Here is an 18,498-nt window from a genome sequence, read left to right on the forward strand (position 1 = left end):
GCCCCCAACGGCAATGGTGATTTAAACGTTATTTTTTGCCGAATGGTTCTATCTGGTTGACATCGGTTGTCAATCTAAAATATTCGTCAGCTTCTACTTCAGCGGCGACTAAAAACGAAACAAGAACTTGTCAAACGGCGCCAACCGCGTCAAACACGCCGCAAGGAATTCTGGGCTGATAGAAGCCATGGCAGAAGACCGGCTGTGAACCAATCGGGAGGGCGTTCTTACATTCTCTGGTCCAATGAGGGATCACCGTTGGAAATAGGACGTGCACATTGCTTTAGGAACTTCGCGTGCGCCGGCGGACAGAAGCTGTGCAAGTTCTTTGCCTAACACCTGTGCTTTCGAGGTCCATCTTCACGCCAGCGTGAAAAAACTCCTTCAGGTAAGCAGCGTCTTCAATTCTGTCCATGTTTGAGGCTCCCTAGCTTGAAAAGAAAGAAGACTGGCAGCGCATTTCGTGATACCGGCGCGCGACTTCGCACAGCGTGAGGCCTGTCTCCGAATCGCAGCGGGTGTTCGTTACCCTTGGCTAGCTGTTCTGCGTAAAGGTAATTGCTGCCGACAGTGTTGTTCCATGTTATCCGTGGCTGCCTTATTACCAATATTCTCGTTTTTCATGGGCTGTTGTGTTATTTATGACATGGCGTCTCTTACAGTCGGCGTGACACGTATTCCTTTTGGCGCGCGCGCTTCCCGGCGTTTCGGCTAAGCAGCTTTAAACTCATAGTTACTGGTTTTCCGAGGCTATGCGTTCGTTACTGCGAGTCTTCGGAAGCCTTAGTTAACTGTGGCGCGTTGTTGATTTGAAGTGGAGCCATGGAACGCTAACGCGGGCGTTGCGTAGGTATTGGTGTGGTGGTGTGCCTTCCCATGTATGGAAAGGGCGTGCTGTGCTGAGGTGGAACGCGCGAATGTTCGAGGTTGTTCGAGGCAAGAGTGAATTTTATGGCCTATCTTTCCCCCAATGCCTCGAATAGCTTACCCTAACTTTGGCTAGCCACGTCGGTGTCATGCGAGGACCACTCGCTGTCCGGTGTATTGTATGCTTCGACTGTCGTCGCGAGCAACAGCGATGTTTAGTAGCTAACGGTTAGGCACGTCAACAGTGTGGGTAACGCCGTTTAAGGCTTGGTAGCCCTGTGAACTACTTTATGCCCCAGCGCAGATTCGCGAACCGCGTTCGATTTCTGTCAGCGTACCGGCATGTATCACGTAGGTAACACGCTAGAATTCAAATGTGGTAATGAAGCGTGGCGATGAGGCTGGCCTCGTGCATTTTTTTTTATGGCTTCCATATTTCCTTTGATTGTTAGCAGATTTGCTGCAATAACCTGTGATGCTGGCTTGTGTTAATGCAGTTTGACCCCCCCCCCCCCCCCCCCATTTCGGTAAAAGGGCTAAGTAGTGGAGCTGCAGTCACTGCATGTACAGTACAGTTGCCTAAATTCGGGCAGAAGGCAAGCCTACGTGTACAAATTAATTATAAAAAATGGCAACATTTCATAAACATCCCCATTTGTAGCCTGGTCTGATACAAGAGATTTTTTCCCTCTATTTTTCACTTTTGGGAAGGTCAGGGTTTTATTAAAATTTAAATGAACACAGTTGATAGTTAGAATTAGTGTTCCACCTGTGGTTATGCAGGGATGTTGTCTTGCAAGTTTTCTCATTACGATTTTTTTTTTCCCCTCGTATAATCTTAGTAGTGCACGAAGTAGGAATTTCTCAATGCCGAGTTTCTTTGCTACATTGTATGTGCCTCCTTATTCTGCGCAGGATGAGCGACAGGAAGGCCGTGATCAAAAATGCGGACATGTCCGAGGAGATGCAGCAGGATGCTGTGGATGTGGCCACACAGGCCCTGGAGAAGTACAACATCGAGAAGGACATCGCAGCCTACATCAAGAAGGAGTTTGACAAGAAGTACAACCCCACCTGGCACTGCATCGTGGGCCGCAACTTCGGCTCTTACGTGACCCACGAAACGAAGCACTTCATCTACTTCTACCTCGGCCAGGTGGCCATTCTGCTCTTCAAGTCCGGCTGAGCCAGCACATGGGCAAAGGACGGGAGGGTCGGCAGGGAAGGAAAAGCTCAAGGAAGGGACAAAGGACTGGATGCATCTAGGACTCAAAAAAAGTAGCTCGCCTGGACCTTTGAAGTGCAACCGTGGATGGAGGCTGGTGCTTTTCGCCGAACGGGGAGCAAGAGATGACCTGTTCTTTTCCCGGGGCAAAGGGGGGGTTGTTGCAGGAAGCTGCCACCATCGCTGCTGCAGCCAGTCAAGTTCTACTCTCTCATATTGTAACACGGCTTTTACAGTCTCTGTGCCGCACAAGAGAAATGAAATTGTCCTGTCCCTGAACCCAGTCTAACGCCGCTGTAGACTGCTTGCTGTCTCTCTCTCTCTCGCCCAAATTGTACACTTTGCTACCATGGAATGGCTGCTCTTGACAGTTCGTTTTTCTTTTTTCCACATTTTTCTTTTTGGCATTCAATCCTGTGCTTGCTGCTAAGGCAAGGAGGCCCCCCACTTTTTTTTTTTGTCATTTCTTACATAGAAAATGAGAACACTTCATCACCGAAACCTTCATTTTGTTGGCTGTTGAAAGTGCTAAGTTTGTTTATATATATTTTGGTCGAGCGTCCATCATCTTTTTTTTTTTTCTTGGTACTCCTGTATAGCAGCTTACACAAAAGTCAAGTGTGCGTGTGTGTGTGTATATGGCATAATAAATTTTACTTCGCGAGTTCTTGTTCTAAATAGTGGCGTATTGGCTGGTTTTCCTTTAAATATGGCTCATGCACACTGGGATTGGCCAAGAATTAAATGGGATTACATAATTTCAAAAACAAAAGTTTCGAGAGCAAGAATTGTTCTTGGGAAGTCTTCGATTCCACGGATAGTTTACATGCTCTAGGCATTTCCAGCGAGCGGCCCGTGCTCCAGTTAACGAAGTATCTGGGGGTGATAGTCGGACCATAGAGAAAGGGACGATCACTTTCGGCGATGCTATCGCTTTCGCGTGACGCAGTGCTCACTCGGCCAAGAAGCGCGCGCCGAGAGTGGTATCGCCGAAAGCGATCGTCCGAGAATACGACCCATCACTTGATTCACCGTGACGTGAAGCGATGTCGGTGCCGTGGTTTTGCACTACGCAAACAGACGTCAGGTATGCGCTCCAGCCTTGGATTGGTGGTGAAGATGCTCCGACAACGCGATTATTGGCACGGGTTCAAGGCTGAACGCCGCACCCACCGACTGCGCCTGCTGGTGGCATGTGTGGCTGTTCTTCGGTGGATTTGACGTACGGCGGTCGGTTAACGCTGGGCGCTAAAGATGGCGACCTCCTGCCGGTTGCGCTTTGCAGCCAGATTCGTGGGCCACAGAAGTTCGTTTGTGGCGTTCGTGAGATGTGCGAGTGGTGGGCCTCAGAGTTCTCCGCAAACGGAAGAGGCCCTGAGGGATCACAACACAAATTTTGGGTATGAAAAAGTTTCCGAGCACGAAAAGGCTGAGAAAGGTGAGAGCAGTCGGAGCTTGACGCGAATTTTCTCATCTGAGATCTTCGTATTTGGTGCGCAGTTCGTGAAGTCTTCAGCCGAGTGGCAGAAAAGTACGACTTGATGAACGATGCCATGAGTGCGGGAATTCATCGCCTTTGGAAGGACAGGTTGATCTCGGTCCTAGGTCCGTTGCCGGGAATGCAGCTCATTGATGTTGCGGGAGGAACCGGTAGGTCGCTTGTATAACTTCCTGTTATGCATCCAAGGGGCTGTCACGGACTACCTATGCGGGCGTGCCTTCTGATAGATGTAGCTTGAGGCACAGGGGCTGTAATAGAATTTTTAGCCGTTCTGTCAGGTGCTTCCTGTTTGGCAATGGAAACCTGTGAATTTTGACGTAACTTTTTTTTGATGAAGTTGGCCACTGCCATTCTGCCTCAATGACCCCTTGTCAAGATGTTAAGATTTAGTTTTAAACGCATTTCTTGCGCTTTCAGCATCATTATAAACATGTAGCGGCAAAACAGATTAATATCTGAATTTTTCAGTGTGCTTTGCGTCCCTAACGTGAACTCCACCTTTGAACTTTCATTAAAATTTTATTACTGTAAAAAAAAAAAAAAAAAAAAAGAGAGAGAACCTATTACATGATGACAAACTTACATCGCAGCAAACATGCAGATTGCTGCTATGTCAGTTTGTCATCATGTAACAGGAGCAAACTTGCCTCGCCTTTGTCAGGAATGCGGCTGCCTCCCCCCCTTTTTCCAATGTTATAATTCTAGGTGGAGGCAAGGGCAAGACTGAGTGTGAAATTCTCGAAGCTTATCACATCAGCATGCAAGGGGATTATTGCATGAGTACTACCTGTATTTCGCTGATGCAGTAGGCACTTAGTTTACTGTAGCACTGGCACTAGCTACTTGGTCTATCGCAGTCACGTTAGTTTGTGTGTGTGTTGGCTCTTGGGCTGTGCATGCTTGCCTGGTTTTCCTGGGATACCAGGTTTTTCAATAAAGCACAGTTGTTAGTCCAGTCGTGATGTGTGCCGCGTCCCTTCTTTGTCCTTGGTCTTTTGACTGGTTCAAATTCTCAAGAATGTGTACCAGGTGACCCAGATCGCAACTCTACTGCTTGGAGCACAGGTCTGATTTGATGTGTCTTAAGATGTGTGCACCATATTTTCAGTGTCATTTGCAGTAGAGCACTGCACGGGCTTGGACTAGCCCGAAAGCCTGTTCCCGGGCCGGGTAAGCAATTGTTGATTCGGGCCCGGATCAGGCCCGGACATGCTTTTTGCAACTCCACAAAACTGAACATTCCACAAAACTGAAGGGGAAGCACATTAGGGTTGCTGGGAGTGCTGGCGAAAGGCAAACTTCAAGAGTTGCTAGACATCACAGAGTCAAATCAAAATGATGAGTTAGAAAAATATTTGCATTGCGATTGCGCTAAAAAGATTGGAAGCTTATTTACTGGTGTGAGACTCACTGCAAAAAAAATCATTACTATCTTCGGGTATCCAAGCTCTCCTTCGTATAGCAACCACAAGAGGAATCTGTGAGAGGAGTTTCGGTACAGCTGGTTACATTTTTCAAGAACAGAAGACGTGCCTAGAGGCTGGCTTGTCTGAAATACTTTGTTGCTGCACAAGAATGTATAGATTTTCAGCAGCAGTCACTGATGTGCCGCTTTGCACTGCCTGTGTGAGATCATTTCAATTGAAAAACAAAAATTAGATAACTTTTGCACAAGTTCTTAGATAACTTAAATAAAATGGTAGCAAATAAATTCTGGAAAGTTCATTCACAATTTTTCTTATGTTAAGGCATAGTGCAACTCCCTACTGGTTACCATTATTTTTCTTAATTATTTGTTCAAACAAGTTGAATATTATGCCATAGTTTATCGCACAATTAGTCTGACTAATTAAATGTAGACTTTCAAGTGTCCATCGTTCTTAGATAAATACTTAAGCCTATGCAAATGCTGTGAAATTTCGCAACATTGGTGAGAGGGATGTGAAAAAACAAACAGAACGTCCGAGAGAATTTTATTGTCTGAGTGAATTTTTCTTTTGAATGCTATTTCCACGCGTTGTGGGGCTCAACCCTGGGATTCGCAGTCCTTTATATGTTTTTCTAGCGCTAGGTGTGTTCCCTGTGAAATTACATGAACAAACGAGCAGATCATATTCCCATCTGACGGGGGAAAAGCTATGTTGCTTATGTTGTACATGCACTGTACTGAAACAAAAGTAGACAGAGTCCAAATTTGCATACATTGCAAAATAAGGATGCCTAAATTGTCGACTGAAAAACTGACATTATTATAATGTAGCCGAATAAAGCAATAAAAATAGCATGTTCCACGTGAAAATACGAGCATTAGCCTTGCGGATCACCAATTTCTGTTTAATGAAAAAAAAGCTTCTAGTGGCTATGTATTATGATATTCCTGAAAACTGATAGACCAGCGCACTTAAATTTACATTTGCGCCAAATTTATTGGCTGGAGTTCTATCACTGTACATCCCAATGATTATATGAGATTCAGAAGTGAGATGAAATGGCTGGCGGTGTGTACAGGAGTGTTACCTATGCCTTTGCTATAATATATTGCTGCACAAGTATTTAGAAAATGTAGTACGGCTGTCCATATCACACTTTAAAGCAGGAGCATGGTGATCAATGGATGTACTTTTCTATATCTTCCTCCCTAAACGTAAGCAGGTGTTGTGCCACTCACTCCCGGTGGCTGTTGCCAGCCTGATCTCTCCCGGTTTTCCTAACTGTCCTTTGTATATGCATGTTTTCATACCAAATATTTGAATAATAATCTGTGCATGTTCAGCTAGCAATGAAGTGAAATGAAATGTTTATTTCTCGCATAGTTAAAGTAGCCAGCAAGAGCAGCAAGCAATGCAAAAAGCTGCTTTAATGCAGCTTGAAGACTGCCCAGCACCTGTTGATCACAAGGCCGTATTTTCACAATAACCAAGAACTCTACCTAGCTTCGTGTAGGCTCAAGGGCTAATGGGTCGAACAAAACCGGGCTGGGTATGGCCCAGGTTTTATTTCACCAGGCTGGGCCCGGGCCTGAAAAACCGGCCCGTGCAGTGCTCTAATTTACACTAATGCTTCTGATTTTTAGACATCATCTTGGCATATGCAATTGTATACACCCAGTGCCTGAAATGCATATTTGTGTTTTGTTCCTTGAACTGCCAGACTTTTGTGAGTAGGCTGTGGTACTTGGGGCTCCTGGCACGTGTCAAGTTCACATGATGAAACACTCGCTGTTTGTGCTGCAGGAGATGTTTCAACAAGATTCATTCAAGCTGTGAGATATCAAGAGCTCCAAGCTAACGACAACTCAGATGTGGATCTCACTGGTGGCTCATCAAGTCAGCGTGCACATGCTTACGTTGTGGACATCAACAGAGAAATGCTGGAAGCTGGCAAACGACGGAATGATCTTCTTTATCCTGGTTGGTTACCGTCATGTGGCTGTTCTGCTGATACTGTACAAACTTTTATTTCTGCATGGCCTTGCCAATGCAGAAATCATTAAAAAAAAAGCGAACAAGCTTTTGCAGCCCAATTGAGCCATTTAGCTCAAGCTCGAGATCACGAAGTTTAGTTGCCGTGTATGCCCAAGGCTCCCATTTTAAAACATTTGGGGCCGTTAAATTACAGGGTCTTACATTATTTCGTTTAGGATATCTATCAGTACAATGCATTTGCAGAAAAATTCGGAAGTCCCAATTAAGAATGCGACATGCTTTAATAAGGTAGTTTATAAAGTGCTGTCAACAACATCTGTATGGTCTAACTGTCTTAGAAATCATTGATGCATATCTGTAACCTGTTCTTGTGAAGCTGCAATTCTTTTTACCGGGGGTCACAATCACCAGGCAATAGAGGAAAGTAGGGTAGAAACATTAATTTTTGTGTTCTTAAATGGGCAGCTTTAGTGGTTCCTCAAGGTGTATGGATGTAGGTGGAAATTGTATGTTCCACTGGGTACTATGGTCACTCATGTCAAATGGCTCTACAGGAAAAGTAGGGGAACAGTGCAAATTGACATAACACAAGACGAAGACAGGCCGAACACAGCGCTTGTGTACTGTCTTGTGCTCCTTCAATTTTGCGCTGTTCCCCTACTGTCACACCATGAACGAACTAGCCCAAGCCACAACTCTAGCAGCACTACAGGTAGTTGTGAGCTTTTTTTATGTATATGTAGATTTCGAAGATTGGCAAACACACTTATGATCCATGCCCTCAAATACGCCCGCGGGGCTTGCTATTCGCGGCATCAGCACAGGAACAGTAAGTAGTGCTGGCGGCAATATCTTGCAAACATGTCTGTTATCTAACTCTACATTGCTTTTATTGACCTGAGTGACAGTTTTCAACATATCTACTGGCGTAAGTGTTTAGACACAAGGGTAACCTTCTTACGCAATCTTTTTATCATCTCCACCAAGAAAAGCTTTGCTAGTCAAGAGCATTTAGAATTAGCTGCAGTTGGGGACATGTCTCAAGTTACTGCTACTATCACACTTCTTTAACAGTGCATGCCTATTTCAACTTTGCCACTGATGTCATGAAAAGCAGCTCTCTACTGTCTGGATTAGTTTTGGCTTAGATGTCAAGCTGTCTTGCTTATTCAATGTTGTTTCTGTGTTCTTATGGAAAACTGTCACGTGTGAAAGCAGACAGAGAGAAATTCGAGAGTAATTTTCCTGAAATGTCGAGCTGCCCTTTGAAGGATGCAGCAGAGGTACTGATGGAATAAAATTGATAGAGTAGCCCATCATTTACAGTCTGCTCTGCTCAGACATCCTAACAAGTTTCGCATAGCTGCTCAACAGGAATGCTACTACGCATCTCTCATGCCGGCAGTGGAAGGCAGAACACTTCTCTCGCTTTGTTGCAGAGGCAATTGAGCAAAGCATGACTATGCATGCTTCTTGGGTGTATTGCAGCAGTGTGTTGCTTGTGTTTTCGTAAGACACATTTATTGAAATCTGAAACCAATGCGGTTCTTTGCAGCGTCTCAGCTCATGAAGTGCGAGCAGAGCAGTCCATAAGCAAAAGCTCAGCCAAAACTGTAATTGCTTCTTTTCGTCCCCAGCTTGTTCAGTGCATCAATGCTGGTTTTGGTCTTTTGTTTGGTCTACTGGTGTTCTTCTGTTTGTAATGAAATAAAACACTGGGAATACATGCTGGAAACCTAAAAAAAGTTTTTTGAATTGCTGTTTATTTATATTTAGGCAAATACCAAGCTTGGCCATACCAATTAAGTGGCTGCTTGACGAGGCTGTGCTTCTTTTCTCTGTAGATATATCTTGGACTCAAGGGGATGCTGAGCAGCTGCCATTTGGTGATGGCCACTTTGATGCATACACTATCGCATTTGGTATTCGTAACGTCACTCATATTGACAGGGTAAGCATTTGATGCTTTCAAAGATTACTTGCAGGGGCACCATGAGATAACATTAACTTAAGCTAAATTATGATGACCACCAGGGAGATTTTGTCAGAAAAGTTTGCAACTACAGAACATCGTGGTTGTGTCTGTTGTGTGTCTTATCAAAATGATTTGAGAGTACAGTCCTTTAGTAAGTTAGAGCAACGATGGCAATTTCTTTGTTGTGCTGAGAAAGTGACTACTTTATATTTTTACGGACCTCATGCTATGTGGAAGATCATTCAGCTTACACACAAGAACACAACAGATATTACGCACTAACAAAATTCGCTCCATCGAAACGAACTGGATTGGCCAGTATCACGAGCACATTTGAGAAGGGGGGTGCAGAACATGATTTTCTGTTTTTGTTGGGTGTATGCAAGCACTTCATCACGTCGTGGAAGGAAGAGGGTGATAAGGGGCCAGAGGAACTACCAGGGGGGGGGGGGGGGGCAGCCCCCAATAGCTCTTGTCCCCCATTAGAGCCACATCTTTGGGCAAACTGCATATCCACTTCTCATGATCTCAGTGCAGACATAAGGGCATGCGCACACAGGGAACCCGGAGTGTTGGTGACCTTAAAACATTTGTTCAGCTACGACCAGCTGTTAAATTTCTTACGGCCCACAACGTTCTTTTGCAGAAAGACCTACCTAAGCAAAAAGTTTGCTTCTGATAGGTTACGTTGCTGTTCTGCCGTGCTGCACATTGGGTTCCTCTTCAGTCTCTTTGTTGCTTCTGCATTTGATAGTCTACTAGAAAAATGCCCTTCAAGAAGAGTGGTGGTGTTGCATACACTGGCTTTGCTAGGCAAGAGCATTTAGAATTTGCTCTGGTAGGGGACATGTCTCAAGTTACTGCTACTATCGCACATCTTTACCATTGCATGCCTATTTCAACACTGCCACTGATGTCGCAAAAAGCAGCTCTCTGTACTGTCTGAATCAGTTTTGGCTTAGATGTAAAACTGTCTTGCTTATTTAATGTTGTTTCTGTGTTCTTATGCAAATTTGTTTACCGGTGCTCCGTGGTTTGTCCCTTCGTGTTTTCCTCATGTGTGTATGCATTTGTACGGCATACACTGTTTTCCTTAAACAGTAGCTGCAGTTCTGTGCTACCCCGAATGCGCGTGCTCTGCACACTGTGACTTCCTATGCTTTGTGCTTACATTTGTGCAGTGAGCATCCAGTACTTCCGCGCTGCCTAGGATGTGAACAGGTTCTGTGATGTGCAACATGAAACAAATGTAATGAAACAAATATAGCGTGAAAAGCTCTGTAGCTTTCTTTTTTTTTTTTTTTTCATTGCACAACATTGTAATTAGCAGGGTATCCAAACACAAGTCTGAGGACGGCTTCACCTTTGAATGGAGTGCTTTCATGAACCAGCCTCCAGATGCTTTAACTATGGAGTCTGGTCCTAGAATTCTGCACTAATGGTCTTAAGAGTATGGATTACCAGCTAGCCTGAACCAATTTATTGCCAGAAACAGCAGTGCAGATGACAAATGTCTCCTACAATAACGATGAGGGAACAAGAGGGCAATATTTGTTAGCCATGGGCATATGATGAAGCTACAGGGAATGACACCAAGAGAGCATGGGGTAAATTACTTTTTTTTTACTGTAATGTAGAACTAACAAAGTAAAGGGAAATGAAAGTGGATGAAAAAAGCAACTTGCCTGAGGTGGGATCCCAATATATACATGTCTTCGCTTAAGTGTATGATACTCATACAAATTTCGCTATAGTGGCATTGTTTTCCCATCCAACCTTCTTGGTTATTATATTTGCGCTAGATCATCCACTTTCATTTTCCCTTTACTTTATCAACCCTACATCGAAATTAAAAATGAAATAAAAAAGTCACTTTATTCTATGCACCATTTGAAGCCACCAGGTTTCATTGTCTGGTGGCTTCATATGATGATGATTTCCATTGTAAGCGTGTAAAACAGGTTCTGTTTTTTTTTTTTTTCTAGACGTTCACAAGCTTAAAAAAAAGATTTTTACTGTAAACCCTTGAGGCTGCTGTGGGTCAGTGGTTGCTGCTGTGGCTCAGTTTCCATGACATTCTGCTGCTGAGCTTGAGGTTGTGAGTTCAAGTCCCAGCCACCAAGGCTTCATTCCAATGAGGGTGCGGTGCAAAAACACTCCTGGACCCTTTAGTTACAGGGTTGTCCACTCTTAGTACTCCTGATTTTGAATCTGATATCTTAGTGAGTACCAACATCCATTGTAATTGTGACATGTCTGCTTTCATTTTCTCGGCTGTATAATTGTAGAATGAACGTCGCATACTGCCAATGTAGAGGTCTTCAGGGACCCAGTCAAGCTGCCTAGAGCAGCTTTTAGCCCTGAAGACCACCCAGATTTTCTGGATAAATAAAGATTGATTGATTGATTGATGTTACAAACACAACACAGCAGGGCCACTCTTCGCGAAGTGCCAGCACACACGGCACGGCCGCGCATCGAAGCTAAGCAGCGCACCGCACAGGGGCTTGGAGGTTGGGCTTCGTGTCGTGTGCTAAAACACGGGAGCGTACCGTGCTTTAGCAGATGCAAACGTCACGAAGCCCCACCTCCAAGTCCCTGCGCACCTTAGCTTCGATGCGCTGTGTTCGTAATAAGAGTGGACGACCCCCGTGCATGTCAAAGAGCCCTAGGTGGACAAAATTAGTCTAGAGCCAAAAATGTGCTAACTGGGTCTGGTGCTGTTTCTGCACTCAAGTAATTCGTAGTACCCCCTTACAGTGTTTCTCACAGGCCTCGAGTTTCGTTTGGGCAATGTACCCCCTTACAGTGTTTCTCACAGGCCTCGAGTTTCGTTTGGACGTTAAACCCCATGATTTTACTTAATTTTTAAACCGAAGCTTCCTTTGGATTTTCCCCCCACTTTGCGTGGATGGCTGCCTGGTGGCATGAACGGGGCGCGTCACATAGACAGTATTATCAAAGGTGGTGACTTGGTGGTCCGATCTTGATACCAGTGCACGATACGTGTTCTCATGAGGGTTTTAAAAAACGTGGCTTGTAATGCAGGTTGATCCTGGGGTCAGTGCCTCATAGCGTTAACCATTAGAGCTAACCAATGCGCATCCCCTACCACATATCTCAGCAGGTCTACCGAGAATCTATAGCTTGACCTTGACAATTATTCTCCGATAATTTTTGCTGAATCTCGTTGCTGTTTATTTACTGAGAGGATTTATACCTTTGCAGGTGCTTGATTTGGTTTTGAACGGGGGAAACAATTGTGCTGCTTTTTTTAAGTATTTGTTTTAGACTCCATGCTGGTATCTAATAAACCTGCGTCTTCTCACCTTGTGCAGGTGCTCAGTGAAGCGCATCGTGTACTAAAGCCTGGAGGAAGATTTCTTTGCTTAGAGTTCAGCCGGGTAGAAAATCCACTGCTGCGTAGGTAAGTTAGATCTCATGTTTTTGGTTCCAAAACGATGCGCTGCTGCAGTCCTTTTTCTTGCATCTTAGTTATTTTGTAGTGCTAAAAAGACAAGGACATACATAAGAAAGATAACATAAGGAAGTTTCTTATGTCTGTTTTTGTCCTTCTAGCACTACTCCAGTATGACAGAACAACCACGCCAAATTACTGCCTTGCATCTAAGGTTTTGATTCTCTATTTGCTACACGTGTACTTAGGGCCCTTCATTTCTACCTTATATATTTTGGGGCAATTTCAAAGTGATGAAAAATCAAGGAAATTAAGTAGGGAGAAGTCAGATTTTTCTAGAAAGTGTTTCAGTATATTGGCTTTTGCCAATTTTATTTCTCGGCAGTGAAAAAAAGGTGATAACAGCAAACACTCATTGTTTCCAGAATATGATGCGTAGGGTCATTTGTTTTTGAGTTTTATATTTTTGAAATTCGGGGAGTAAAAATTTGCTGTTATTTTTGAAAGGGGAAACGGGGGGAAATCAGGGGTTCTGTTCTCAAGCAGCAAAACCAAAGAGAAATCGGGAGTTCTTTTTTTCTAACACTCGAAAGTTATTAACACAAGCAATAGTCCCTCTTTGGACATAAACATTCAACTAAAACAAGTGAAATAACTCACAGGAACATGTAATGACAAAGAGATGACAAAATGACTCATTTCTGCAAATCCTCATTGTCAGGCATTATTATTACATTAACAAAAACAACGCATAGGAACGGGTTTGATGATCCCTTCTTTTCTTTGTTCTCCGCACTTTTTTAACAAAAGAAAAAGTACAACTATATTAGTGCACACGGGCATACTTCGCAGGAGGCGGGATGCTTTTCCTTATCTTACAAGCCCTCGTTGACGCATATTATCATAGGCATTGGGAACACTTCTGTGTCCATCCTAAACCAGTCGGACTTTTAGTTCTTGTCTGTTGTTGTCCTGTTTGAATGATTCCAAGTATTTGCTTTTGCAACAACAGTAGTGGATTAACAGCTTCACAAACCAGCCACCCTTGTTTGAATGTAAGGCAGTTGGGTAAACATACTCTCAACGTCACAGCTACTGTTCACAATGCAGAGCGATGTCACCGCTGCATTAATATGCTTCCCAGCACATTACCGACGTTTACATGTATGAGATTTGTGGGAAATGCAATGCAGTGCGCCATTGTCTTATTCCTGTAAACGTGGCTACTAAATTATCTAGAAGCCTTCGTTCATGGACTCAGGGCTGGGAGGCACTGAATATATATTTTTATACATTTATTCCAGCTTTCGCTTGAGGATAACATATTCATAGGGTAATAATATTGTATATCTTGACCACTTGCTTACAAAAGATGGGCAGCGTTCATTAGTTTTGTTATACCTGCATTTGTTCTTACTCTTTATGAAAGGGCGAAATTCGGGGAGAAATTGGGTTTAACCAGATTTTCAAGAGTTTTGTTCGGGGTGCAAAAATCACAAGTTATAGGGCTTCACCTGAAAACAGAGGACCCTAATGATATGCTGTACCAAATTTGAAAACAAATTACAAATGCTTACTCCAGAAAAGCATCTTAGGAGTAAAAAAAATTGTTTTCTTTTGTCACTGGTATTGCTCACTCATACGCATATGCATTCACAGTGTTCCTGCATCTCCACAAGACCCATTGCTGAAACCCATTGCAGTAGACCCATTGCATAAATGCTAAAACATGCATCTTTGCATGTACCTTGACAGGATATACTTCTATTATACTGATCACTGAAGTATATTATTTTCACTGTCCATGAGCAGGAACTATTATACCTGCACGCATCACAATATGATATTTCTTTCCTTTTACGGTTCGCAGTACATGTACTGGGTGCACTAGGTATTTGAGAACACGGCTTCGGATCACCGTAGACATCAACCTCCTCATTTTATCTCTCTAGGTGCTTAACTTGTTTTCACCAACTCCTCTGCTTATTCTAAGGTATCGGCTTCCACTGTGACACAGGAGGTGAAGCCATGCGCTGTCCTAGTCTCCTTATATGCAGACTGCAGTGACGTGCAGATTGCCACCTCCTTGAATGTCGCGAAATCCTTTATTTTTGGGGTGAGACAACATTTTATGGCTAATTATCATCTGAGACGAAGCAAAAATAAACACTGTCAGGCACTATTCAGGTGGTTGAGCTTCTCCTGCAAGGGGAGGCCATGGTGTGTGAGAACCCTGGAATGCCAGTTAGGGTTATTGTTGAGCAGCTTCAAGTGGCAGAATTAACAGACAAGCTTTCTGCGCATGATGTCATTACGTGTCACTCCTAAGTAATTGATTTGCTTGCCCCCATTGGGCCCGTGCGACCCAAGAGGATACAGCAAGGCTGTGAACATTTGTGGCCACGTCACCCTCAGTGTGACGTCCCTAGTTCCCAACATAAACCTTCTATACACTGCTATGTATAAACATTGGCACGGAGAGGGAGAATAACTAGCAGCGGCACAATGTTAAAAACTCGCGAAAAGCCGCTATTGTGAAACCGCTGCTCAACATTAGCACGCATTATGTGATTAGGGCATGCTGCCGTTATCAAAGTCGAAATTGGTCAATAATTGAGGCCGAAGATGGTTTTAGCTTTAGAAAACAGGGGTAAAAGAAACAATGTAAAAAACTTCAAAAGAATATTTCGATTCTTGACTGAAATATTATTGCTAATCTTACAAACTGGCTGGAAATAGTGCCCTTAACCTTACATTAAAGCAAACAAACAGTACATTAACCTTACATTAAAGCAAAGCCCTCTTCTTTATTTGTCATTAACCTACACAGCCTACCGAGTAAGGTTCCACATGCTTTACAGGTTAATTTGAATGCTCAGCCTGACAACTGATAAGTTTATTGACACAGTGGTCATTATTCTCAAATATTTCGCTCACCCGCGAAACCAAGGTAAGTCGGGTGAAAGGTGAAGCCAGAGAAGTGCAGAGCAAAATTAGTTTTGAAGAAAGACTCAGGAACATGGATGAAAATAAATGGGCGGCTAAAGTGCACAAGTATCTGTATCTGAAAAGCGTGGACACAGAATGGACGAAGAGGTCGAGAAAGTTGGCAACCAAGTACAGTGTAATAACTGTTAATAGACAACAAGGAGTCATCAGAAAGAAAGTGAGAGAAACAGAGACAGTGAATTGGATGCAAAGAATGGAAACAAAAAGGACCGTAGAGATTTACAGGAATGAGAAGAAAGAAATTAGGAGGTAAAATCTGTACGATAACACAAAGGGCAGTACCTTGCTATTTGAGGCTCAAGCTGGTTGCCTAAGGAGAAAAACATACTGGAGCACTCATATTTCGTTCCGGTTCAGTTCCGGTTTGGAGAAATAAAAATTTATAATGGTTTGCAAACCAGTTAAAATGCACTGTAGAACACACTGACTGTGTACTTTTCTTTTCAAGGATAACAGTAAATGTGTATGTGGCTAAATGCAATGGTGGACTACGAAGGAAAGTTGCACCTGCACAAAACTCGCATAATGCCAAAGAAAGGCTTGCTCACACAGTAACAGAGGGCTGGGACTATGTGCTGCGGGAAATAGGACAAAAGCTGTATGTACAACGGAATCTCGTTAAACCGTACCTGACGGGGACGCAAGGAAAGTACGTGCTAAGCGACACTACAGTCGAACCCGGGTTTATCGAACTCGCCAAAAAACGTTTATTAGTTCGATATATGGCATAATTCGATATAGGCCCGCTATAGGATTTGATGACGCAAAGGCACATACCAATAAGAAAAGTACTTTATTAATATGGTGGCTTACTTGCGTGCCCTACTTTGGAACAAAATAGTCCTGGATTTTCTTCTGTTTCAACGACTTCGCTGCCTGCGACAGCACGCATGCCTCCACGTTGTCCAACGAGTCGGAGCAGCTGAGGCCGCAACCTTCTATATTCACGCAATAGCGCCGGACCAACGCAAGTGCACTAATCACTTCGGAGGATGTAGGCAATGGGCCACTGTCAATTTCCTTATTGCTGTCGCTTTGGCTCGTGGTTGGCACGACGTCTGCAACGTAGTCCTCATCTTGTAGCAGGCCCATGATGGCGACATCATCGTCCGCACTGACGAACTCGTCGAATGTCGATCCGTCGATAGCACCCGGGAACTCTGCCAGCTCGCTCCAAACGGACCACGCTGAATGAGGACTCGAGGAAAAGAGGCAGCAGCAGGCACACAAGCATAAAGAAAGAAAAAATGGCGCTCAGTTGTACCGCCTCCACGCCTCGGAGAAAGCACGACGGCCTCTGATTGGCTGTAAGCGCTGCGAGCAGGCCAGAATCATTTCTTGCAGGGGGGTGTTCGCCCGTGCACAGCCGGGTCTAAACCACTTTTTCTAGGGTGGCGCCGGCAGTTTTCTCCGCCACCACGAGGGAAAGCCAACTTGCTGGGGCACTTTTGAGGCACATGGAGTTTGATATATCGGTTGTCGTTGCTATTTTCATTCGATGTAACAGTAACTTTTGCTATATATTCTCAATTTAAATTTACCATGTTTAGAAATTGTTTGATATACTGGATAATTTGATATAAACGGGTTTGATATAGTCTGGCTCGACTGTACTGCTTACCCGAAAGTAAGAAATATGCGCTTACCTGCCTGTGGAATTAAACATATTTCGCAAGAAAACCAAGAAACTTCTTTATTTTGTCGAAATACGCTGCAAGAAATCAGTTACTTTCGTTTGCCACTTCGGCGGCCTCGCAACGACAACTGCAGTTTTGAAGCCGTGCAAGTGGAAGGCCAATGTGTACATTAACCCTCTCTTTTCAGCGATTAGCCACATCACATCCAGTGCTCGCGCTGTTTCTGCAACTGATGGACAAGGCACATCTTCCTGTTCAGCGTTATCGTCGTCCTCACCGTCGCTTGCGCTGGGTAACTTGGTACCGAGAGCGTTAACAATGTCACTGTCGGACAAATCTTCACAAGCTCCGATGTCATTGTCGACATCGCAAAATACCGAAAATGGCACTCTGTCGCTGCCACCTTGTCGCTCCAAAACTTCTGCAAGCAGCGCCTCGCAGTCGCTGTCGTCAGCAGTTTCTTCATCCATATCCACTTCGCTTGGGTTGATTTCTTGGGTAGGCACAATGAACTGTGCACGCGCGAAACAGTTCTTCACAGTTGCGGCTTTTACTTGGTGCCAGGAACACGCCAGCATATGGATCGCGCCCAGCATGTCAATGTTGTAAGTCTTGCCACTTTCCATTGCAATAAGCATCCTGCGCAGCATGTTTAACGGTACAAGTGTTGGACAGACCAAATGATTCCTTGATCCAAGGGCTGTGAAAGGGCGGTGGTATTTGCTGCCAGGATCTCCAACTTCACTGCAGAAAGTTTCTCCAGTTCCACGTGAGCTGGTGCGTTATCAATCACCATAAGAATTTTTCTTCTGCTCTCGGTAAAGTGACGGTCCAGTAGGCACACGTACTCCTTGAATAGCTTCGAGGTCATCCAGACTTTAGTGTTGTTGCGATAGAACATGCCTGATGGAAGTCGACCACCCTTGAAGCACCTGGCTTCGCGGCCTTGTCAATAACGAGGAGCGGCAGCTTTTCTGTTCCTGCCATGTTGGCTGCAAATGTGACCGATATTCTATCCTTCACTTGTTTTTGCCTGTACACGATTCCCCTTTAAAAGTTCGAGTTCGGTTCGGCAACATCTTAAAAAAAAGTGCCCATTCGTCCATGTTGAATATGTCTTCTGGGGAATACTCTCCTAAGATATGTTGCACCTTTGCCGGAAACAACCTTTGTGTACCGCGTCTTAAAGGGCCCCTAAACCACCTAGAGGTCGAAATTTAGTTGTGGTGTTGCAGTTGTGCACGAGTCTACAACGAACACGTAGCCGCGAGAATTTTTCGAAATGGTGCCGTAATAGCGGAGTTAGATCGAAAAACGGCCCTCGCTCGTTTCGCTCTTTCCTTCGCTACTCTCCTCATCGGCAGGTCTCCCCTCCTCGCTGAGTGCTTCTTGAAAGGTCACGTGACATACGTCATCGCCAACACGCTTCTCAAAACACTGC

The 18,498-nt window shown here is 44.3% G+C and overlaps 2 protein-coding genes across 2 annotated transcripts in view; both read left to right on the top strand.

Annotated features, from left to right (window-relative positions):
* Positions 1–235: 235 nt before the first annotated feature.
* LOC119445811 (dynein light chain 1, cytoplasmic) lies at positions 236–2,770 on the top strand. The gene is made up of 2 exons (XM_037710101.2): positions 236–388; positions 1,783–2,770. The coding sequence occupies exon 2, from the start codon at positions 1,784–1,786 to the stop codon at positions 2,051–2,053; it is 270 nt and encodes an 89-aa protein (XP_037566029.1). The 5' UTR covers positions 236–388; position 1,783; the 3' UTR covers positions 2,054–2,770.
* Positions 2,771–3,052: 282 nt separating this feature from the next.
* Positions 3,053–18,498, top strand: part of LOC119445810 (2-methoxy-6-polyprenyl-1,4-benzoquinol methylase, mitochondrial) — a 38,341-nt gene continuing 22,895 nt past the window's right edge. Inside the window, exons 1-5 of the mRNA XM_037710100.2 lie at positions 3,053–3,530; positions 3,593–3,742; positions 6,827–7,003; positions 8,863–8,969; positions 12,332–12,420. Of these exons, the coding sequence (XP_037566028.1) occupies positions 3,347–3,530; positions 3,593–3,742; positions 6,827–7,003; positions 8,863–8,969; positions 12,332–12,420 (707 nt within the window). The 5' untranslated portion in view covers positions 3,053–3,346. The remainder of the gene's footprint in view (positions 3,531–3,592; positions 3,743–6,826; positions 7,004–8,862; positions 8,970–12,331; positions 12,421–18,498) is intronic.

This window comes from Dermacentor silvarum, chromosome 3 (assembly GCF_013339745.2).
Source record: "Dermacentor silvarum isolate Dsil-2018 chromosome 3, BIME_Dsil_1.4, whole genome shotgun sequence".
NCBI classification, from domain to species: Eukaryota; Metazoa; Arthropoda; class Arachnida; order Ixodida; family Ixodidae; genus Dermacentor; species Dermacentor silvarum.